Source organism: Clarias gariepinus, chromosome 6, assembly GCF_024256425.1.
Source record: "Clarias gariepinus isolate MV-2021 ecotype Netherlands chromosome 6, CGAR_prim_01v2, whole genome shotgun sequence".
Classification (NCBI taxonomy): Eukaryota; Metazoa; Chordata; class Actinopteri; order Siluriformes; family Clariidae; genus Clarias; species Clarias gariepinus.
This window is the reverse complement of record NC_071105.1, coordinates 25,218,986-25,243,563: the sequence shown is the minus strand read 5'-3', so window position 1 is coordinate 25,243,563 and position 24,578 is coordinate 25,218,986. Positions and strand designations below refer to the sequence as shown.

The 24,578-nt window shown below is 37.5% G+C and overlaps 1 protein-coding gene across 2 annotated transcripts in view; it reads right to left on the bottom strand.

The window, feature by feature from the left end:
- Positions 1-685: 685 nt before the first annotated feature.
- cacna2d2a (calcium channel, voltage-dependent, alpha 2/delta subunit 2a) overlaps positions 686-24,578 on the bottom strand; it is a 242,239-nt gene continuing 218,346 nt past the window's right edge. The window contains exons 21-39 of one of the 2 annotated variants that reach the window (XM_053497570.1): positions 23,658-23,719; positions 22,043-22,119; positions 20,734-20,748; positions 17,529-17,589; positions 15,343-15,440; positions 14,422-14,512; positions 14,215-14,277; positions 13,978-14,081; positions 13,573-13,671; positions 12,137-12,231; positions 11,305-11,349; positions 10,471-10,542; positions 10,220-10,372; positions 10,078-10,130; positions 9,480-9,535; positions 7,558-7,684; positions 6,437-6,546; positions 4,429-4,511; positions 686-4,249 (exon numbers count right to left, since the gene is read on the bottom strand). In XM_053497570.1, the coding sequence (XP_053353545.1) occupies positions 4,127-4,249; positions 4,429-4,511; positions 6,437-6,546; positions 7,558-7,684; positions 9,480-9,535; positions 10,078-10,130; positions 10,220-10,372; positions 10,471-10,542; positions 11,305-11,349; positions 12,137-12,231; positions 13,573-13,671; positions 13,978-14,081; positions 14,215-14,277; positions 14,422-14,512; positions 15,343-15,440; positions 17,529-17,589; positions 20,734-20,748; positions 22,043-22,119; positions 23,658-23,719 (1,587 nt within the window). In that variant the 3' untranslated portion in view covers positions 686-4,126. The remainder of the gene's footprint in view (positions 4,250-4,428; positions 4,512-6,436; positions 6,547-7,557; positions 7,685-9,479; positions 9,536-10,077; positions 10,131-10,219; positions 10,373-10,470; positions 10,543-11,304; positions 11,350-12,136; positions 12,232-13,572; positions 13,672-13,977; positions 14,082-14,214; positions 14,278-14,421; positions 14,513-15,342; positions 15,441-17,528; positions 17,590-20,733; positions 20,749-22,042; positions 22,120-23,657; positions 23,720-24,578) is intronic. The other variant, XM_053497571.1, reaches the window with a different exon arrangement.

Below are 24,578 nucleotides of genomic sequence, written 5' to 3'. Positions count from 1 at the left end.
TACAAAATTAGTCATTTCGATTTGTTATTTTCCCATTTTTATTATAATATTAATCACCAGAACTTTGTCTTTCTTCAAGGGTTAAACAACTACTAATTTTTATATTGTGTTTGTAGTTTGATGTTAAGCTTAACATGTCCACCCTGTTATCGTGAAATATTATAAAAACATATAAACTTTTCAGAAATACAAAATATGTGATAAGCAGTACACAGTCACCTTCAACAGTGCATAATTTTCTAATTGCAAGTTCACTATGTGCTTATTAAATGCTAACTTCAGCCAAAAAAACAAAAAACAAAAAGGTTCACCCAGTCTTTATCCTTACATAACCTTTGGACCTTTGCACATAGTTTTTGCCACATTTTTGATTGATTTTATTATTGACAACAGACTAATATTAACTAAAATGTACTGTTGAAAAGAAGACAATATATCTTTCTGAAAATGTTACAATCACTATTAAAATATATATGTACTCTACTACTTCAAATTTGTTTACGACAGGATGGACATATGCTGGGATTTGCTCATAATTAATCAAATTAATATCAGCACCAATCGTTAATCTAATTAAAAATGTTCTTAAAAAGTTCTACATGTGAGAGAATGTAATTTAAATGATATTGATTAATACTGTAGATCACCAACATTGTGATTTGAAAATAAACACAACACACGGGTCTGAAGTGAAAAATATGAACATTATTTAATAACTGATTCTCTGTAATAAACAATTTTGAAAATATTTTACAAGGAGTCACAGACACAATATTTTACAAATGTTTCCCTTATTGTTTTTTTTTTCTTCTGTACAAAAGAATGGAGCAACATAGACTAGTGTCCATAGAGCCAGTGGTGTTAGCTCCTTCCACACACACACACACACACACACACATACACGCGCACAATTCAACAACTAAAGAAACTCCCACTGTGATGGCAGACCTCAAACTCATGATTATCAGCTGTACTGTGTTCCTATATTTTATTTGTTTTTTAAAACCTCACTTAATGTTAAATTCAGTTTCACCTTTGACAGATTACTTTTCTTTTTTTATTTATTTACTTGTTTTTTTCACACATTTGTCACAGAGCACCAGACTAAGGACTACAGAGTCACATACACACGCGGCTCTCCCACTGAAGCACACCTAACTCTGCTGTTCTTAAAGAAGAGGAAAGGCTGAGGGAGCAGCCCTGTTAAAAAAAAAAAAAAACCTCCCCATTACGGGTGGATCATGGGACAGATGCATCCCCTCCAAACTACCTCTTCCTTTTATCTTTTTTTTTTAAACACCTTTTTTGGCAAAAAAAAATTAATTTAAATCCACTGAACAACACAAACCACTGTTCCAGTGTATGTGGAACAGTGACACAGACACACACTCACAGTTTAATTTTAGTGTCTAGCCAAAATATTTTAGCATCTCTTAGGCAGCTTTGATTTATTTTTTATTTTTTTTATATTAGGACTTTTCATCTTTTTTTTTTTTTGTAAAACGAATCAAGAGGCAAAGGTTAGATGTGATTCACAACAGGACAAAGCATAAGGCATTAACTTTTCTAGACTTATCAGATTATCGAACACACATTTCCCTGTGCATGTCTTCATGTATGTTAAAGGAAGTGTTTAGTGAAAAGAGCGAGATTAGATAATCTAATAATGATTTGTGTCTCGATGCATACACAAATTCATCAAAGGTTATGGCATGTCTTTATGCTTATTGATAACGTATGGATTAATAACTGACCTTTACACCAAACGCCTGTTTGGTGCTTTAATTGATTTGCACTTATAATGATGGAAGGCTGATATTTAAAAGATAAAAAAAAAGTTGCTGCTGTTTATGTAACAGTCAATTACATCGCTGATTACACTCTGTGAATGTAGTCACAGGTGGGGTAGTTTATGTACACTTTTACTCAAGCACACACTCTTTTCAGTTATGTAAAGCCAGGCAGAAAGATGGATGAACAGCATGGTGGAACCAAAAAAAAAAAAAAGGCAAATGTACAAGACAAAGCTTTGTGAACTGACCTGAAGACAGACGCATGCGGAAAATGAGACTCCCTTTTTTTCCCTCTTACAATACACAATTGACGCTTTAATAATTAAATCAGTTTTTTCATTCCTACACCTGTTCAAACACATCATAACTTGCTGCGTTGTAAGCAGACGACACATACACGGGTCCGGACACACGCATACACATATGCAAAGAGCTTAATGATCTCTGACCAGAGGATGCTGGCAATGAAGAGTCACCAATTCTGCCACCCTACATACAGTCTACTGAATATTCATGGCTGGGGAAAAAAAACCTAAATCCTAAACAGTCAGTTAAAGAGTGGAGTCCACAGTGTATTAAACAGTGATCAGTTTTGTTAGTGTTCGCTATAATAATATCAGCTGCTCCTCTGGAAAAGTTTAAAGAAATGGAAAACCAGACCATGATGTGGATCAAGAGTATTTTTTTTTTATGTTTCTTGTACTGACACATACAAATTGTTCGATATATATATATTCGATTGAAAGATTTTGAAAGGCTTGGGTGAACATGAAATGCCTGCACTGACGGAAGATCCTCGGCATGACAGCAGGGTCACTTCCGGTTTAATCTGAAAGCTATGGCAATTAATATACTAATAATAAAAGAAATGCAAAGGCGGTGCGAGGCAAACAACATGCTGGAGCTGTACAGTCATGAGGGTCAGGATGAAAAGATTCCTTACATTTTTTTTTAAGTGAAGCATCTACTCTGTAATGATACAGAAGTGCATCAAGGCACAACAGAGACAGAAAGAGAGGAAAAAGAATAATACCGGAGGAGATGGGCCCTCATTAGGATTTACTAGATTCTAATTAAATAAATAAAAATTAAATAAAAAAAGGATCTCCAAGTCTCCATTATAAGCTTCATAATAATAAATTGAATTGAAATGATTAGACTAACCTTGAAAAGCATTTATTTTTTATTTTTAATATTCACTAACATTGTTAGCCAGGTTCATCAGTCTACTGCAATATTGACTGCTGTAAAACCCGTGGTGTAAAACATCTACCCTGTAAACACACAACTACACAGAATGCACACTGATGATGGCAGAGTTCAAGCTGCGATTCCACTTCATTTCTAAATACTGGATATTTAACGACGGCACTGAATGTCATGTTCCACATTTGATTAAACCCGGTTCTTAGTTCCAGCGTGTATGCTGATCAGACAAACACAATGATATGCTTACTGAAGCCCTTATGACTAATAAAATAACAGCAAAAAAAAACAAAACAAAACAAAAAAAAAAACAAATGAGATGAACTGAAATCCAGGCCTGATCTCTAACATGAGGCCTTGCATTCTTTCTTCCTGCAAGTCCCCCTACTTTTTCCCCTATTTTTTTCTTCTCCTCCTAATTTGGCTAGAAAAATAAGACCACACCACAAGTTTATCTCATTTTGGCAAGAATTAGATCTAGTGCATATATAAACAAATGAAAAATGATGCAACTTTTTTTTTTTTTTTTTTTTTTTTAAATCATTTTCCGCCCGGGTTATATCCTAACACATGGAGGTATGCTTTAAATACTCACAGGTTCTTACTGTCGTTTTTTGTTAACTTGAACCAAGTTCCATATTCTTCTTACCAATTGCTAGAAAATGGCAGAATGTTCTGTAGCCCCGTGTCAGATTAGGCAATTCGAGTCAAAGGATGAAGAGGAGACTGAGGAGCATGGCTTAAACGTTAAAGAAGAGCGTCTGATAAAATGCATTTCCTACACAAACATCTGTAAAGGCAGGCTGTACCGCACGGGGATGGGGACGAGGGTTTCATTCTCTTCAACGCTACCTCTGTTTCATTAGTTGGTTCTAGGTGGATGTCGTTCTCCTGCCGTGGAGAACACTTAAGGTAACGTCAGGCTCCTCCTGGAAAAGCCGCTGATTGACAAGTTCTGCGCTGGTCACTAAAGCAGCAACCTGTGAAGCAAAGTGGATGATGCAGTATGCAGGGCTTCCGTATGTGGGGCAACAGGAAGTCCCTTTAATAACTATGACTAGAGCGAGGGAAGGAAAAGGAGAAATCGGGGATTAGGGCGGAGAGAGGGAGATAGGCAGTGGAGGGAGTTAAAGAGAGAAAGGCAAAACATGAGGGCAGGCCATTAGAGAGAAGGCGAGCAGCTGGAGGAGGAGTAAAGTGAGGATGGACGGGCGGAAAGAGTGTCCTCGTCCACAGTCTGTGGTGTTCTCCTGTGAAAGAGTCAAAACAAACAGCATTAGGAGATACTATTAAGATTCTTGTTATATTACTTATAAGTGTATAATAATTAAATAAATACTTACATTATTTACATATTTTTTTACTAATGTAATGAATGAATGTAGAGTATTTCTGTAAGTCTGAAACGTGTGTGAGCATGTATACGTACTGCAACGTTGTAATCAAAACAAGTAGAGGGCCCTTTTCTATACCGAGGTGTTGGCACGTCCAGACACGGGTCTTCTTGTTTTACTGAGGAATGTATTAAGGAAGTTCTTATAATTACAGTTTCAAATTTTTCAAAAAAATGACCTATTATGTGAAAGTCACTGTTTGAAATTTTTTTAATAAAAATAAAATCTGCACACTTACACGTACTGTATATAAACTTAAAAAAAAAACTCTTGAGAACTGTTGAGAAATCCATCTAAACTTTTTTTTCCCTAGTGCTTTAAACAATGGTCATTGTCGCAAAGCAGCTTTACAGTATTAAAAAAAGTATGGACATAAATTAGAAAATGTACAGGAAAAAGTATAGAGTATAATCATGGGCGTCGCTAGGCCATTTTTAGGGGAGCTTTAGCCCCCCTAACATTTGTACTCAGCCCCCCTAAAAATTCTCCATAAACATCACACAAATTGGTGATCTCCCATCGTCCCCTTTAAATTTCATATGAAAGCGGTGACAGACTTTGGCTCCTTCGGCCCCTCCCCGTCTTTCAGCGCGGTCTTCAATTCGCCATCACAGAGGAAGGATTAAGGCAAGGTGTGTGTTTTTCGATAAATTGTTATATCTGCATCAGTGCAGTCCTTTCTTATAAATACAGTTTACAAAATGTCATGAGGAATTAATCAGTTAAATCTTTGCTGTGTTCACCCTCATCACACCAGCTGTTTCCTCACCAGTGAAAATGAAGCCCTTAATTCACACTCTATGAACCTATAGTTTACTTTATAAAACAATCATGCCATAGCTGTTTTAACTGGAAAACCTAACTGTCTATATAGAACATTGAACAGTGCTTATGGCATTAACTACCATAGAGTTATGCACATAAATGATTAAAAATAGTGACAGACAGCATTCAGTGCACTCGGTTTAACCTCAGCAGTGTGATTTACAGAGATAGAAAAATACCTTTTTTTGTAATAAATATTGTAGTGTATTGAATAATGTCCCAAATCATAAAAATACAGTTATTAGCCTTAGAGTAGAGTTTTTGTCAATAGAAACAAAAGAATATTAAAAAGATGCTTTGTGTAATAACATTAAAACAATGTTTGTCTAAATTAATGAATTTGAATAAATAGCCTAGTAGCTATGAAATTTTAAGGGGTTGAATAGAGAACCTACTGTCTTATTTATGTAGATAAAACAATAAAATTAAACTAGATAACATGATGATCAAAGTTATATTTATATTTGGAAGGTTTTTAAAGTGACATGAAAAAAAAGATGTTCTATTCTTACCTGCTGCTCAATTGGAGACCTACAGTACAGTTCAGTTCTCTGAAAGCGCAGCCTCTCAGGCACATTAACACTGTGCTCCCAACATTAATTGAAGTCATTGCATCAGAAACTATTTTTCACATTTTTTGTCAGCCAGTTTCCAACAAAAAGCAGCAGTATTGTCAAAGAATTAAAAGATAAATGTTTGACATTATTGGCATCCACACAGTTTATTTAATCGTCCAGCCTCATAGGTGTCTTGTTTATATTGCTAATCAATGTAAGTTTAAAGTGAGTTAAATGCTGTTTTCTACTTACATTTTTCTGATTGCAGCGTGTGTGATCAGAAACTAATTTGAGTACTGATTCTGAACAAGTCAAATATGTGTTAAACATCTATGGGGCTCAGCCCCCCTTAACTGAAAATCCTAGAAAGTATAACAATCAGTTATACCAGATGTGTTTCTTGCACATTAGAAGAATACTAAAATCCCTTGAGGTGTTAATGAGTGTGTGTATATGTGATGTCCTGAGATGTACTGGTGTCCTATCCAAAATGTCTTCCATAGTATTAGTGTCCATTAGTTAATCTCTGGATTCACCACCAAGCAGTTTCTGAAGATTGTTGGTCCACATGACAGAAGTACCGCTCCATCACCTGTATCTCACTTTAAGTGTTAAACAAATGCAAACCTTTTACCAAATGTCATCACTTGTGGAAGGATACATTCTTTCTCACCCTGAGACAGCTTCTCTATGTCACAGGTGTTGCAGGGCAGCTTCTCAGCCACCACAAATAACAAGTTGGTGTTGTTTAACCTCTTGGCATGGATCAACCTGTGGAGTATAAGCGTTTTAGATATCTGATAACCGTAAGACTTTCTTCATTCTACCACATCTAAAACACGTCAGATTAGCTACATGAATATGCAACATTGAACTCATTTTATTGCATTTTATCTTCATCCCCATCACCAGTATGCATGTATGGCTGCATCTGTGCATCTGTACATTCACTCAGCCGGCCATGTGCAGAGGTGGAAGGTAACTAAGTACATTTACTTCGTTAATGCGCTTATGTACAGTTTTCACATATCTGTACTTTGTAATAACTTTTGTTATTAGTGGATACTTTTTACATTTACTCCACTTTATCTTATAACTAACATCTGTACTTTCTACTTCACTACATTCTGCATGGCTTTGTGCTAGATAACATCAGCGGTGTGTAGTATTTGAAGCAGTAATATCGTGACCTGCTAACTATCATGAGATTATTTAACTCTGACTTAAAGGCTACTGTAAGCTTATACAAGCGCAGTAATTTTTAAACTTGTGTAAAATTAAAAGTGAGTACTTTTGTACTTTTACTTAAGTAGAATTGTGAATAGAGAACTCTTTTTACTTAAGTGATATTTTACCTTATTTTATATCTACCTTGATTGGTGTACTTTGCCTGCTGCAGTACAGTGCATTAACATTTTGCAGACAAAACCTTTATAGCATCTACAGTATGACGCCAAAAAAGGTACAATGTGTCTATGGACGAAACGCCTTGTAGATGACATGTTTGTGATAAATAGGCTACAAAAGCAGACCACATCAGAGACTGGTTCTCTCAGACAAAAACAGGGAGCTGAGGCTACACTGTAATTTTTCATGTTTCACCTCGACCCGCATCTGCACCGCATCCATGTGATTGCATGAATGTTCCTAATAAAGAGGCCAGTGAATGTACATTGCATGTTTGTGTGATATCAAATTATGTGTAGATTTTTACTACAGTACAGTAACCAGTGGCTTGAAACCTTCAAGTCACGAAACAGAGGACAGAAACGTTCATCTGACCTGGAGCAGTTCTCACAGTCTTGCACTATGCTGTAGGCACTGCTGATGTTTCCAAAGTAGAACTGCTTCTGTATTGTGACGCAGCTAGTCTCTCTGGAGTCCATGGTCTCTGCTGCATAAACATCATCTACACACACACACACACACACACACACACACACATATTTAGATGCTTGATGTTTAGATATCAATCAAAGTCCACAGCAACACTACGAAAAACAGCTGTTAAACAGCAGCAAGATTTCTATAATCTATTACAATTATTCTCCCTGTGCTTGGTTGGTTTCCTCCGAGTACTCCGGTTTCTTCCTGCAGTCCAAAGTTCAGCAGGCTAGGCTAAGTTGCATGCCCAAACTGGGTGACTGGAGATCCCACCACAGTTGTAAAATGGGAATAAATACAATAATAATCACCACTGGCCCCCACGGTTCCTAGTGGGACTACAGAGGTTCCTAGATGGATGGATTGATTACAATGTGATACAGTAGATATGTGGACTTTTCTTCTTATGCAGTCACATTCTTTTTAGAGGTGGAAGGTAAGCAAGTACATATACTTTTATACCAAACTCAAGAACTAGGGATGGGAATCACCAGGGACCCCCAGATGAGATATAATCGTGATACCTTGGTGCCAATTCGATCTGTATGGCAATTCTGTTAGTATCCCACTTTAAATACAAGCCTTCAAAGTGAATACAAAAATTAATTTGAAATGTGGCAATACATGAGCTGCCACGCAAAAGAACTGTTATACATTACTGAAAATATTTTTCCCATCTCTATTCTCTACAGTGTCTCTCAGACAGTATACTTATGATGAAAATTACAGGCCTCTCTCATCTTTTTATGTGGGAGAACTTGCACAATTGGTGGCTGATTAAATACATTTTTTGCCCCACTGTATATACATATGTTTCATGTATCTGTACTAGAGTAGTTTTATTAGTGAATATTTTTACTCCACTACATCCTACAACAAATATCTGTACTTTCTACTTGATTGCATTTTTGCAGGACGTTGTGTTACTTAACCACAGTGGTGTGTAGGGCTTGAATCTACCTGCTATTATTCCTAACTGCATACTTTGCTTTTCTTCTGTAAAAGGCTTAATCATGTAGCAAGTGTTTGAAATCAGAAGTGGTGGCGGTTGCAGACAGCAACGAAAACAGCATGATCCCCAGTTTGGAATGAAAGAGAGAAAGAGAGACTTTGACTATGACTTAATGGCTACTGTGAGCTAGTATGAGTTCAGAATACTATATAAATAAATGAATAAATAAATGAATGTTTTGTCAAACACAGATCATGTATTTGTTCAATGTAAGGTGTGCAGCTCAACAACATTTGTTGTTTGTGCTGAAATGTCCCCAAATGTCCAACCAAGAAAAAAACAGGAAATAGCAAAACACTTATATCAGACAATTTGTTTTTATTTATTTTTTTTAAATATGACCCAAAGTTTGTTGACACCTGACAGTCCTACCCGTATGTTCTGTTTGAACATCCTGTTCCAGATGTAATCTCCCTTTGCCCTTATATAACCTCCACTCTTCTTCCACCAGACTTTGCAGCATGGCTGAGGATTTAGCCACAAGAGCATTAGTGAGGTCAGGCACTAGTGTTGGGTGTGGAGGCCTGGGGTTCAGTTGGCATACCTGTACCCTAGTGTTCAGCTGGGTTCAGTTCTTCTACTCCAGCCTTGGCAATGTGTTCATGGATCTCATGGCGTAGAACGAGTTTGGGCTTCTTTGTTCCGGTGAAGGCAAATTATAATCTTATACAATGTGTATCCATAGTAGGAATTCGGGATTCCTCACACTCAGGTGTTCACAAACTCTGACAAATCGTGCTAGTACTAGATTAATGCCTGTAATGTGCTTTTTCTCACATCATTGTGAGAAAACGTTCCTTATACATACCTGTAACGAACCAGCTATGGTATGCAAAACCATAAAGGAGCTGCTGAAACAGAGACCTACAGGAAAAAGACAAGAAAGCAAAGTAAGCCTCTTTTAAACCCTAATTGCAAACACTAATAACAACCAAGGATTTTTATTTGTTTATTAATAAAAAAAAATTAAATCTGGTCTCAGTTCTTAAAGTATTCAAGAAAGGAAACATAATAAAAACTTTTTTTTTTTTTTTTTAGGTTTTATAGTTTGTGGGTTGTAGTATGTAATAAAACTTGTATTATAAAACAGAAAGCATCCCTTATGTAAATGAACGCATCTAAGATAATAAATAAGAAAAACCTTTGTATGTATGCATGCAGGTATGTACTGTATAAAAGTCTTATGGCATTAATTAGACACAGTGCTGACACTATAGATCAATGTGACACGGCGGACACATCCTGACTCTGGCTGATCGATGGACACTAACCAACACCCAGTAAGATGCTAAAATCATTATTGCCGATTCCTGTTAGTAAAGAAACATAGATGCTGATGTATAACAGGGCTTGGTTCACTTAGATTAAACCTCACATATATTTTTATTTATTTTTTTGTTTCATACCATGTAGCTGCTGAAGTCCACCAGGCAACGTTTAGCAGGTCTGCAATAGTGGGCTACAAGACAAGAAAGCAGTTTAAAACTAAAACCTTACAGTTCTTAAGGAACATTATGTCATTAATTCATTGTCTAAAAAAAAAATTACCACAAATACTCCTCTAGGTGCGGCTCCGGTATTACTGTTAGGCACAGGGCCGCACACAGACTGGTAATCATAAGACTCCTTGGAGATGTAGAAGGAGTTGTTGTAGAGGACATGCATCAGAGCTGGGTCCACCTCACTGAAGAACATGCCGATCTACAAGAAGAGGAAGAGCTTTAAGGCCACTGAAAGGGTATGCTAATATTTCTTGGATGTTTCATACATGCATGTAAGCAAAATATCTTCCTTCTGACCTTGTTCCAGTCTTGATTCTGATTGGACATGATGAGGAAGCCACCGTCATCAATCAGGTAACACAGCAAGTCCTGCACAAGTACGGCAAGTGTCAGTAAAAGATTACTACATGATCTAACTCTACAATAGATTGTATAAATAAATGCCATTATGCACTGCCCGATCAAAAAAAAGTCCATAAGATTTAAATAAGCAAATATGTAAGAGCCTTCCATTGAAGAATTATTGAAGGAATTAATATGTTTCAGCTGGCAACAAGTTATTTAACCCTAACTGATGCAGTGAGTAGCTTCTCATTTCTTAAACAACCATGTTAATAGCAAATTATTGGCCTAAAACTACTAAAACATCCTGAACCTGGAAGAATAGTGGTGAATTATCATCTTCAAGGAAGAAACCTTTTAAAAAAAGATCCTGAATAAGCATGATGGAAGATCACTTATACGCTTAGTGAAATCAAAACACAAAACTCAAGGAACGAAACAGCTCTGTTGAACTAAGAAAGCTACTTTTCAGTGAGACTAATTGGAAAAAAAGACTTCAATTTGGTAGGGAGCATAAAGAAGAGACTGTGAAGCATTGGAACCAAACTCTCTTATCATCAATACAAGATCTTGGAGGGAAATTAATGTGACTCTGGCTGGGGATAAATGTTGTGTCATTGCATAAGCTTATCAAAACTATGCCACAGCCATAATCAAAGCAATAGGCACGGCAAAAGACTTTAGTGTGCGTGACATTTTTTTTATTTTGTTTTTGGCCGGTGTGTTTAAACCTGTTATCAGTCAAACCCAGTAAATGATTATGAGAAAAACTAGAGGGTGTGAACTTACCTCATGGGCCTCGCAGTCCATCTCACAGCCACTGGTCGGCCCACACTGAGGAACAGAGTTCAAACATATGTATTTTGTACACATAAACTGTAACGCATACCCTCAATTTGTTGAACAGAAACTGATCACTATTTAAATACAAAAGTGACTGTTCTTATGCTTGCACTTTGCACACAGTCATAGATATATAAAAAAAGATAAGAGCTGTTTCTTGGGAAACCGTAGTAGCAGCATGTGATCAATCATTATGCACACGGCTGGTCAGAAGCGTTACACTGTACCCATAGATGGTCTGGTGATGGTTTGTAGATATCTGTTGTAGCTCCTCCATCACATCACACCCCACAACTACCACTATACTGTATGTGGTGATACTATACCATGCTTATGTCACATACTTGTTAGGAGTTGACACCTAGGTCAATGCAGGGTACACATCTGGAGGAGTGGTTACCACTACTGGAAAGTCTACAAGATGGTAGGACTTTCCAAAATTTAAAAGTGAAAAAGAACAACTGTTTGCTAGTAAATACTAAACTTTATTGCTAGACAGCAAATAAAATGTATACACACTTAAAAACAAGAAAAACTTGTATAAATATTTTAATACTAAATATATTGCTATGTGTTATATATTGATATACTGTATATGATAATATTATTAATATTATATTCATTTAATATACATTATACTATTTTTTTTTCCTTGAAGTGTGTATATATATTTTTTGGCTGACTCTGTATATTGGCCAGATTTACCTGGAAAAAATGTGTGCATATTCATGTACGTAATATAATAAAAAATTAAAGTGCATGGATGTGAGCATTTTACCATTTGAGAACCTTGTCGAATGTTATCAGTGTGGTTGCTGGCAAGGATCTTAAATTTCGAAGTCCAAGCTTCAAGGTCCAACTTTACACCCACAACTGAGAGAGAGAGAGCGAGAGAGAGAGGGTGGAAGTCAATAAAACTCTAAGAAAGAACATACAAAAGAACATATAAAGAACAAATAGAACTACAGCTCTTACATTAACTCTTGGATTAAAATGTAAACCATAAAAAAATTTACATGTAAAAAAGACATGTAAAGAAATTCCTCCACACTGGGTGGAACAAGCTGCCTGTGTAACTACAGTATGTAAACAGCTTTATGAAACAGATGATTAGCACAAACCTGACTTCAACTTGCACAATATACTTTGCTTTAATTTACAATTTACTGCTTTTGAATTAAGGCAGCTCCTAAAACTTTATCGTTTTTGAAACAAACCCTCGTGTTCACACGCCTTTCACTTTATATGCCACTTAAGCAGTAAACAACCGCTTAAGAGTTATCTGTCTTTGAATCCACTCCTGATTGTGTCTCTATTATACCTGAGAATATTCAACACTGCTGATAATATTCTAAAGTTGTACTGGATGTTGTAGCACATTAAGAAAAGAAATGCGAACTTCATACCTTGAATTATTTTTCCACTTCAAAGGAATATTTAGCAATCACAACACTAGAATGTTTGTCTAAAGGTAAAACATTTAAAATGCATAAACACAAACATAAATAAATACAGACCAAAACAATTACAGTATATTTGAAATGAACAAGTGTATAAAGAGTTTAATGGTGCAATGCAATCCAGAGTAATTATTAGTGATGGGAGTCAGTAACCATTCCATAATTGTTTGATGATTTTTACTGCATATAACTACATTACCATAGGTCTTACCTGTCCTGACTTTTCCTGCTCTGCACACTGACTATGTCACCCAGAGTGCGTTCACTGTAAGCAATTGGGGCCAAATTCCACAACCCTTGTGCCATGAAAAAATGTGTTCCATGACAAACTTATATGAAGTTTCCGTATCACACTTAACTAAACTGAGCTGGTAATGTATCTTTCAACGTTATGGGTATTAAGTACAAATTTAACTTTTTCTTTTCCAGTTAACCATACAGCTACAGTACAGTACATGCCTAGTTCCCAGTTAGCCATATGGCTAGTCCTGGTTAGCCATACACAACCGTGTAGTGAGCATGCGCAGTTATCGGTATTGAACGCATCCATGTTCCTCAGTCTCTATGCATGTTTCCACTATATACAGCAGTTGCCAGGGTGCGCAGAAAAAAAATAATTAATGATTAAAACCACTTTCCATTTTCACGCAGGAAATCAACTGAACGTTGACTATAAATGATTTATAATTATGACATGTAATTATAACATGTAGTTGTAATTTCATAAACTGTAAGATGAAGGTCAGGAATTTACCAGCCGGCTTGATGTTTCTGCTGCCCACTGCAATGTCGACAGCTGTACTGACCAGGATGCCAATCGTGTCATTCTCCTGATCCTGGTAGATTGCATTTGCTGAAAAGAATTAATCTTCTTAGTTTGAATGGAATTTAGGTTCAACGATTTAGTGATCGCGAAGAAAAACACACAACATGATAGAAAATCCACATATTAATATTAGAAATACCCTGCCTATACAGACTGATAAGTGAATAGTGATTGTGCATGCAAGTTTTTTTTGCTCAAACTTTCTGTTTCTCATTACTGCATCTTTTCCATAAATACAATTGCACACTTATCTAATGTATTTGTGAATTTATTAAAGATTTCAACAAGCTCCAAGCTCCCTTTGGATTGGATTTGATCTCTGTGTTTACTTACGGCTACGATATGGTGCTCTAAAGATGTAACCCTTGTTGTCCAGACTGCGGCGGTAGTAACTGGCATTAAATGGCTCTGGATCCTCCTCCCAGGTCTCAGCAGCTCTTGACACACGCAACATCATAAATGAACAATCTTTAAGAATAAATCCCTAAAGTGAAATAAAGCTCCTAAAATGGGAATAAAAACCATTTTAGAAATACCACAAATGACCAAATGATATGATTAGCGACTCACTTATTGGGAAAGATACGGGTGATGCCTCCATCCGTAGCTGCAAAGACGGCCAAAAATCCATATCTAGCACACACACACACACACACACACACACACACACACACACACACACAAACCAGTGTAACACAAACTGTAACTTAGAGATAGTGGGTTATTTGTGTTATTAAATAAGAGGTTGTGTTAGAGGTGAAGCTGAATTGCACTAACGTGTTGAGGTCCTTGGTTTTCCACACTTTCTCCACCAGCTGTCTGATGATGCCAGTGTCCAGGATTAGGTTATGCAGCAGAAAGTTGTCACCTGGGTTGGATAAGAAGTGTTGCATTATCTTATTATGGTAACAATATAATTTGTCACATAAACTTTTATAGACAGTGATTTTCTTTTTTCACACATCGCAGGCAGGAAGCTGAGGTCACACTGCAAATTGTTCTGTGCTTGCCAGGATTTAAAATTGTTTCTTCTATCATTTAAGGTCCCAAAACTAAATTAAAAGATTTTCTACATATATATTATATTATTTTAGTTAGATTAGTAAAAAATATTGTATAATTAGAAAGTTTTTGATCAGAGCTAGAAAAGCCACAATTATCAAAATTATATTAAACTTATTATTATTTGTGGCTTTAAGGCATCTTGACTGATTACTTTGATTGAACAATCGGTTATCTAATCCTTAATAACTCGTCAATAATAAACACTGGTGTAGAAATTATGTCGATATTGTCTTACGTTTCTGTGGATTTAAATGCCAGAAAATGGAATGCTCCATGGCTCTAATACATAATATTATGCAAAATATTGGTTCGTCCATGTGCCATCCGGCACATTGGGCAGCGGATACTCCCCACCCTGGAGATATAGCCGTCGTTTCTGTGGCAGTTAAGGGGTAGTTTGGCCAACTCGACACGCAATTGTCATTTAAACACTACGGCAATTTGTGACCCCCAATTAGCCTAATCTGTATGTCTTTGCACTGTAGGGGGAAACCAGAACACCTGGAGGTAACCCACCAAGCATGGGGAGACCACGCAAACCCCAAGTATTCAGTTAGTCACTCAGTGGTCTAATTATTATCAGCGTTTTTGTTCATTAGGTAATGCATTAAAATATTTCTTCAGAATCCTCACATTGTTTGGAGTCTGGAGTGACTTTCTCCATCAGAGCGATGAAGTTGTGTAGGAACTCCGTGTTGTTGCCAGAAAGTTCCAGGTCTTTGCAGTATTCCCTAAGAAGCAGATACAAGCTTTTTAACAGTCACACTACACACACTCCTATCTCTAACACCAACACACAGAGGATGGAGTCTTTTTTAAGGGTAACAATCACTAATCACATCACTGTTGCGGTGCATGCCAGCAGCTTTACAAATATGTGTTTTGAACAATTTTTATGAAAAACACATTGTTGTACACAATATTGACTTACACACAACACACCCTGAAACCCAATAAATACATGTGCAGACACAAAAACATGCACCAAAAATGCAATGGTTTAGCAAGTGTGCACCATGCAACAGCCAAACCAAACTCTGAAAATGAGTCACACACGATAATGGCCCTTATTCATCAAAGCTGCAAATCTGATCGTAGAACAAGTGTATGCAAATTCCACTGATAGTGTTCTTATTCATCACTTTTATCTTTAGTGTTTCTGTATAATCAACCTCATGGCACCTAACGACCTGAACAATGACTGACTAGATGTCAAGTAACCAAAATTAACATATGTATCATCAAGCCGGCTGTTGTAAGTAGAGTAGTACACTAGTATGGAGTGGTGGTGTAAACCTCAGTCTTCAACGAGTTGTTGTTTCATATCATACTGTAATTGATTCTGCTATGAGGTACGATTTGATTTAGCATCTGACCTACTTTGTCTACGCTGCGACCCACTTTGAAATCTGAAAATGTGCCAGTAGGGGAGAGGGGAGAAGGAAGCAGTCATACCTGCGCATGGTACGAATCTATCGTGTCTAGTGTAAAAGCGAACCTGAATGCAGATGTACAGTAGCTAAGGTGGTTAAGTGTCAACTTTTAATTTGTAAATTCGATTGAGAACGAGCAGGCGTGTATCTTCATCGGTTCATTGGTCCTTCAGTGATGTATGTTCAGTGATGTATGTAAATGTGATGTATGTAAATTATTTGTAGGTTCACCATGATGTACTGACCTGTATATGCGTCTTCCAAGGAAGACGTGGTGTCAGCCAACTGAACATTCCACTTCCAAAAATTAAACATTTAGAGCACATCAATGCTTCCTAATAAAGGTTCTGTGAAGGTTTGGTCAAGTTCCTATGAATAGTTTTAGGAGACGTTATACGTAGACAGAGGAAAACTGTGTTGGCGACAGACGCCGACGGACTCCGACAACGCTGATGCGAGACGACGGATAGCGACCCCTATGTGTTGCCTAGGCTTTGCAGTATTAAAGAGGGTCAGATGCAAATATATATTCGTTTGGACGTCTGATCAGGAGTGCTTGATTTATGTTTTTCATTTTCTGCTGATATAAAATAAGGATCTGTTTATTTGTTCTAAGTAATATTTTGACTAAAATATAATTCATTAAAACCCAGCAAGCTGTATAGAGTTTGATGTTGTTAGAAAACAGTTCAGTTTTGTACCTGATTGTGCCTTAACGAGAATTATTGCAAAAGAGCACATTCTCATGCTTGTGCCAAAATCAACTCCTTATAGTTTGCTGCATGATTTAATTTTACTTTTAAATTTTTGCAACACTTGCAAAAACATACAGGGTGATGTATTTAAATTATTTGTAGGTTAAGGAGAAATTGCGCTGTGTCTAATGCTTATGAAGCAAATACATCACTCGTGGGCAGGAGCTTGGTTCCATGTGGGAAAAGTTGATTCATCCAAGACACTCAAATCAACAGAATTCATAAATCAACTGCAGATTTGTTCCTATGTTATTTCATGCATCCAAATCACCTTTGATGAATAAAGTCCATTTGTCTTTTTTCATGCCGTGAAGAAACAGAAAGGTAATTGACGTTGTAGGGGCATTAGGATTACAGGACTAGGAGAAAAGAAGCTCTTGAATGTTACTTAATTAAAATCTCCAACACTTGAGGAAGACAGAGATAGACTATACTGAATTAAAAAACACGGCAATACACACCTGGAACACAACGTACACACACACACACACACACACAGACATTTTGAATGATGACTGTTACTATTAGCTACAAGACACCTCGAGGACATAAAGAAGATGGTGTATGTTCGTTTACAGATAAAACATGGACAGCTCAGTCAAGGTGGGCTCAAGCAATTACACAGAACTACCTTGGGGCTATCAACACATGTCCCTCTGACTCAAAAGTGTGTGGCAGGAGAGATTCAAAATCTGCAACAGAAAGGGGGCAAAATTACCCAGGGAAAGCGAGTGAGCAGGGAGGAGAGTCTGGGAGAAAGAGAGAGAGAAAGAGAAAGAGAGAGAGGGAGAGAAAGAGAGAGAAAACAGCAGCTGCTCTTCAACGGGTGCAGGGACGCAGTGGGGGGACGTTACCATAGCAACACCGAGGAATCACGGGGGAAAGACCAGTATTAGCCAATATGGTGCCTTAGAAGTCTTAGAAGTCTTATCACCGGCGGTCAAAGAATGAGCTGCAATTTCGCAGGTAAACTTTTGTGTTTTGTAGTGAACTCTAAAGCACAAATTGCATGCCAATTTTCAGGTCGTCTGCTGATGCTTTCGCATTGTCGGAGAACTGGCTCAAACCTTCACCACCTGAATGGAGCGAGTTCTCCGACGCGATGCCCACAAAATCTTTCATTTCTGTTCTTTTGTAAACAGGCATCAACATGGCCAATTATTTTGCAGGAAGGTGGGTGAGGCAGGGGTCCTTATGGAGGTATCACCCCTCAGACTGGCACGGTGGGCCCAGGGTGTCTGGGACACAATCGAAGGATGTGCGCTGCATTGTGAAAGGTGAGAAACAGGGCAACTTCGAAAAAACTTAATATTAACATGAAAAAGGTGCAAATAAAAGCTGGAGCCGTTAAAACAACTAAGTGAAATCCCCTACAAGTGGCAATTGTACTGTTTATTCTCATGTCAGCTGTGATTACAGTAGTGCCCAGGTAGTATCCCAAACACAATGCCGTGCACATCCGGATCGGAATTTCCGAGAAAGTAGGCGATCCGTTGCCGTGCCAGTCTGAGGGGTGATAATGGGGAAAAGGAGTCAAGCTGATGGAAACACGGGGAAGGTGAGGGGAGGTGTTACAGGAGGACGACAAACGCATCAGGAGCATCGCGCTCCACCACCAAGACAAGACGAGAGGACTTGAAGACAAACCTTTCATTTACTAACAAAAACATGCTACATTAAATATACAACTAATTTCTAAACTTCTTCAAAATCTAAAAGGTCTTTTTAAATTATAGAACATTACATTACTACAACTGTTAAAAGTTAAAATGCGGGCTCTATTTCAAAATCCAGTACAAAAATCACTTTGCCTTTTTAACTTTATGTCGGTGAGACGTATACTTCAAGCGCTTCATGTGAGCACATTGTATGTCTCAAAGATGTTTCAACGATATTGCTCTATAATCAGAAAGACTTGAGCACAACTTTTATGTTAAAGTGCATCTCGAAAAAATTTTATATTGTTGAAAAAATAAAACTTTCTTTTGTAATTTAATTGAAAAAGTGATCCTATGCATTCTAGATTCATTACATGGAAAGTTAATTATTTTTAGCCTTTCTTTGTTTTAATTTCAATGATCATGACTTTCCCCCATTTTTTTTCTCAATAAAAATAATCCTGTATCTAAAATTGTTAGAATATTTTCTAAAATCAAAAAGAACATTTTTAGAATAAAGAAATTCTGAAAATTATGTTAATTTATGTACTGAATACTTGGTCGGGACTCTACAAACACGTTAGTGTTTTGGCACAGTTAGAGTTAAAGTTTTGGGACAGTGGGCAGGTTGTAAGTTCCGCTGAAAAAGGAGATCAGCATCTCCATAAAGCTCGTCAGCAGACAGAAGCAGGAAGCACTCTAAAATCTCCGGGTAGATGGCTGCATTGACTTTGGACTTTATAAAATACAGTGGACCAGTGAACAACAGTAGATGACATGGCACCCCAAATCATCACAGACTATGGAAACTTCACACTGAAATTGGATTTCGTGCCTCTCCTCTCTTCATTCAGACTCTGGGACATTGATTCCCAAATGAAATACAAAATTTTATTTTATAGTGATAATGTCTTGGACAACTGCCAAGTCAGCAGTTTTCCTGATGTGTGTGATGAACTAGACTGTACATGGTATTTTACTGTATGAATATTAATTTACTCAAACTCAAAATTAAACACTCTAATATTTCGAGATAGTGGATTTTTAATTGTCATGAGCTGTAAGTTATATTCATCAAAATGAAAACAAAAGAAAGGCTTAAAATATTTCACTTTACAAGTAATGAATCTGTAACATATGAGAGTTTCACTTTTAAATTAAATTCTGGAAAGAAAATAAAAAAACTTTTCACAATACTCAAATTTTTTCGAGATGCACCGTACTGGTACTTTTTACCATTCTGGACCATAACTTTTGATTTAAACCCATCTACGCTGTGAGATGCGCCCCTCTTGGTGATTATTAAACTGATCAAAAGCTACTGCTTGGTGTGTTGGTTAGCCGCTAACACATGACTGACTACAGACATTCCAGCGTATAAAAGGCAGAATATATTGGGAACATGCATTAACGACGACCTGAGACGATGCTGTGTCAAAGTCTTCCCAGTTACCATGCAAACTGCATGCGACATCAATGAGACATAATCAGAGGATGTGTATGTGTGTCCTATCTTGCATGTACTTTACCTAAACTACACAGTATCAGAAAAGCACCTCTAAAATATCTGACAATATACTGACTTTTACTAACAACTACAAGTTCTGTTAAACAGCACTTCATATTTTCAACACTTAACAGTAAAAAGTTACTTGAACTGATCAGGTATGTAGGAAAAAGACAGTTTCAGCTATTCTTACTGCTTTTCTACTTTGTGAAACTCATGGCGGGAAAACCTTCGAACAGGATAAAGAGAATAAAGTAGAAGAGACAGAAAGAGGAAATTGTCCAGGAGGTGATGAAATCCGACATCTTTTTTTTTGTGATATGTGCAGAACATTTTTTTTTTTACAGGATTTTCAGGATGCAAGTGATAGAGGTCTGAATATGATGTAGCCAGAGAGAGAAAGAGAAGGAGAAGAAGAGATGATAGAGTGAACAGGAGAGGTGAGCGAGAGAGATGTGTGTGCGTGCTGTAGCGGGAGGGTGGGTGAGTGGGGAGTGAGGTAGAGTAAAGAGTATTAGAGGCAAGGCCAGCAGGGTAACAGAGGAGGCAAGCAGGCTGGAACAGGTGAAGGTGGGTGTCAGCAGGAGGGGTGAGGACAAGAGAACAAGGGGATGAGGGGTAAAGGGGAATAAGGGAGGAGGAGGAGATGGACCAATATGGAGTATACTTGCCCGTGGTGTCTTTTACTGTGTGGATCCGTCAGAGAAGGAGTGAGCAAGAAAAGAAACAGGGGGAATTGGGTAGGAGAGGAGGGGGGATCACAGACAATATTTTATTCAATGACTGTTTGAATAAAAATATTGTTTTTTTTAAGAAGAAGGAAAATCAAGTGAGTTAAAAAGAAATGAACATGGAACCGAACAAAAAAGGCTAAAAAAGAGCAGACATCAAACTCCGGCGAACAACATGGCTGAAATTTACACAAAGACATGTCAGAGCACATCGCCACAGTCATGACTGATGTAACTTTAAAAAAAAAAAGAAAAAAGAAACATGTACGAGTATATGCTAAAGAAGGAGAGGAGCAACTGGGTTAAGAGAAACAGAGAGAAATAGTGAGAGACAGAGCAAGAGAGAGAGAGAGAGAGAGAGAGAGAGGAAGTGAAAGAAAGCAAGACAAAGACAGAGATGGTTCAAGAGAGAGCAAAAGAGAGAAAGCAAGAGAGAGAGCGAAAAACAGAGAGAGTGAAAGAAAGAGCGAATAAGAGAGAATGCAAGAGAGAGTAAAAGAGAGAAAGACCCACAGCAAATCTCCATCTCCAGTGCTGAACAAATGCCCATATTGGAGCATTATGTTTTACTGCATAAATGATTCCAAAGCTGATTACAGAAAACACACTACAGTAGCATTCCCAGAAATCATAAAGTCATAAAAACAAAAACAAAACAAACAAAAACCACACACACACACACACAAATAACATAAATCAGGGGAAGTGAAAAGTGTCTTTTCACACATCCCATACAAACAATATCAAGCGGTTAAAGTGCTTCAGAATCATTGTCATGAGGAAGAAGAGGCGAGAGCAAAAGAAAAATAATGGTCACCATTATTTTCAACTTAACATAGTAACACGATAAAACCCACAGCTTTCACCTTTCTGTCATTTTTTTTGGCAAGGGGTTTTTCTTTTCAACCCTACAGGGAAAGAAAAATCCCCTCTGTACAAAACAGCATGAGGACAGGAAAAGGGGGGGAGGAGTATGAGAAAGGGTGGGGGGGACGACAGAAGAATATTCCCATTCTTTTTTGTCCCACCCCAATGTCTATGAAGAGGAAGAGAGGAAAGAAGACAGTCCTTGTACAGGTTTTTTTTTTTTTCAGGAATCCACACTCGGGCTGGTCGTGCCGTTGCTGCTAGAGGTCACCTGGATGGGGTTGGGTTAGGAGGGTTAAGAATAGAGAAGGGAGCTGGGAGGAATCACCTGGAGGAGAGGGAAAGACAGACACAGGGCTGTCTAGCTGCTTCTAATACTTACACTGGACTTGCAGGATCTGATCGCTGAGGTTGGCCCTGATGTAGTTCTCACTGTATGTGGGCAGCACCAAACCGAGACTGCAGAACACAGAACACAATCTGATTTCACAGACGGAACACAGGTATTACATCCTGCTCACTAGTTACACCCAAAAGAGCTTATGTTCTAAAGAGATGTTCTAAAAAATCATCATGTAATGAAGCTAGTACGAGGGGTGTTCAAGTTAAACCAAGACTTTTAATTGTGCATCAAGTTATGAGTCAAGTTCACACCTTTATTCTCGGGAAATTTATCGGGTGGGCCTTAAACGCCCCTTGTATAAGATATTTAAACCTAGACATAGTGCACTCATTTCAAGCTTGTCATGAAATCTTGTATTTGATTTAAAATAATCTCATAATAAAACCTATTAGATCAATTTGCTCACATTCCAGATGTTTTCACTTGCTAAGATATCATGCTTTGCAATACACTCAATTTTACTGTTTGTCATCTTAAGCTACATTGATGAAAAAGTCAAACTAGTTGCCTCCTGAGTTAATCCACACTGACATCCTTTTTTGTCATTTATCTTCTTTAACTGCCTTAGGGTTTGTGGTAAATTTGAGGTGTGAAATGGAAACATACTCTGGATGAGATGCAAGTCCATCACACACAACCACACACTCATTCACACCTACTGTAGGGGTCTCTTTAGCACAGCTAACTCACAGACTAGAGTGTGTTTAAGAGGTGAGAGGAAACCAAAAAACCTTCAAATGTTGTGCTGTACAGTAATTTCTTGTTTCCAATTACAGTGAAACCTCAGATTGCGAGTAATGCGGTTTGCGAGTAACGTGGTTTGCGAGCGTTCTGCAAGACAAGCAAAGATTTTTAATCAATTTTGACCTGGAAATCGAACAAGTCTTGGTTTACGTGTACCGAGTATCATGTATCATGCATGCGCTTCTTGTTTTGACACCAAGCATCATGTGATCACAACCAAGCCAATGGTTTTTCTCTCTCTTGCGCTGCGGAATTGTGGGTAATCGTCCCCCCTGCTGGGTCCTAAAGTGCGTCTCTTACTGGTATAATCAACATCGATGTGTGCGTGTACTGTTTACTAGAACACTGTGACCACGTATGTGCTTGCAAAACATATTTTATTTTGTGTGTGTACAGCGCATGTGTACTGTTTCTTATAACACACGTGTGCGTGCGCGTGTAATGCAAAAGAAAGTCTAATTAGAGAGGGTTAAAGATCTATTTTCTTCCTTTCCCTCAGCATCCCGTTATGTGTGCGTGCGTGTAATTTGACATCGTGCCTCATTACACACACCCTCCTCCCCTCAAATTATGCTCCTAATCCAAGGCTCCACTGTATATTTAAAGCCCTTTCTGATAAAGTTCTAAGTGTTTTAAAAAATAGACAGAAACTGAAAGGACACATTTTTGCTTGCTTGCATTGGGTTTTAAACAACTTTCACCTTTCTTCACTAACTTTGCACTGTTTTTAGTTCATTCTCCAAAAACTGTGCTGTGGAACAAACAAGCCAAGGTGGACTGACAAGATGATGATGATGGTAATGGTGTGTTGTTGAGCAAACCAGTTGGATGACAGCAGGCTTGTCTTTACCTGTAATCTGTGCCATCTACTGGTGCCCATATATAAGTCCTCGTGACCTGGTCAATGTATCGCTGTAGAAAAGAAAACAAACACATTTCACAATCCCTCATGCATAACTGGTTATTGAAGATGACAGTACACATATTTAAATCCCCAACCCTGAAGATGCAAGGTGACAGTGCTAACTCCTGATTCATTTAAACAGTAAATATAATGAATATAATAAAGGACAATAAATTATTTTCATAAAAATGAAAACAAGCCACTTGTCTTTACTAAATATTTACATATAGGCTCTACAACAGTGTAGATACAATATAAGGTTGTAGGGTCATACAGTATGTACAGGGGTCTAGGTATATTATGTACAGTATGTACAATAAGTATTAATAAAGGAATATTTGCCACATATACCCTATTTATTAATTTATACTAATACCAGATATCAATATCATTGCCGTAGTTTTAGAACAATATTTCTCTCACTGTGGTTTACTGTTCCACTTCCCTGCATAACAGACAGTTCTAAACCAGTGGACTTTTCCTATGGACTCATTTTAAAGCTGAGTACTAACAGCGAAGTTTTCACTTTATGACCGTTACTTCAGGTGCACAGCCTATGAAAGGGACCTTCTATCTCAGTTATCTCTTTTCCAATACTTGTCTCGCCAAAGAAGAGGAAAGGAGGATTCATTATGCTAAAAGGCACTCAAAAACTTTGAGACTTCTTGGCAAAAAAACTGTGTAAAATGAAAAAGGAAAAAAGCTGCACCATCACAAAGGACAGAGAGGACGCTGATGCACAACTAACAAATTTAGTATTGATTTATTGATATACGACACTGCCTGAGAGCATTTACCTTTATAAAATCAACCTTTTTGTTTAACTTTTGAATTTAATTTTTTTTAATCTCCTGATTTGTTTGTGTT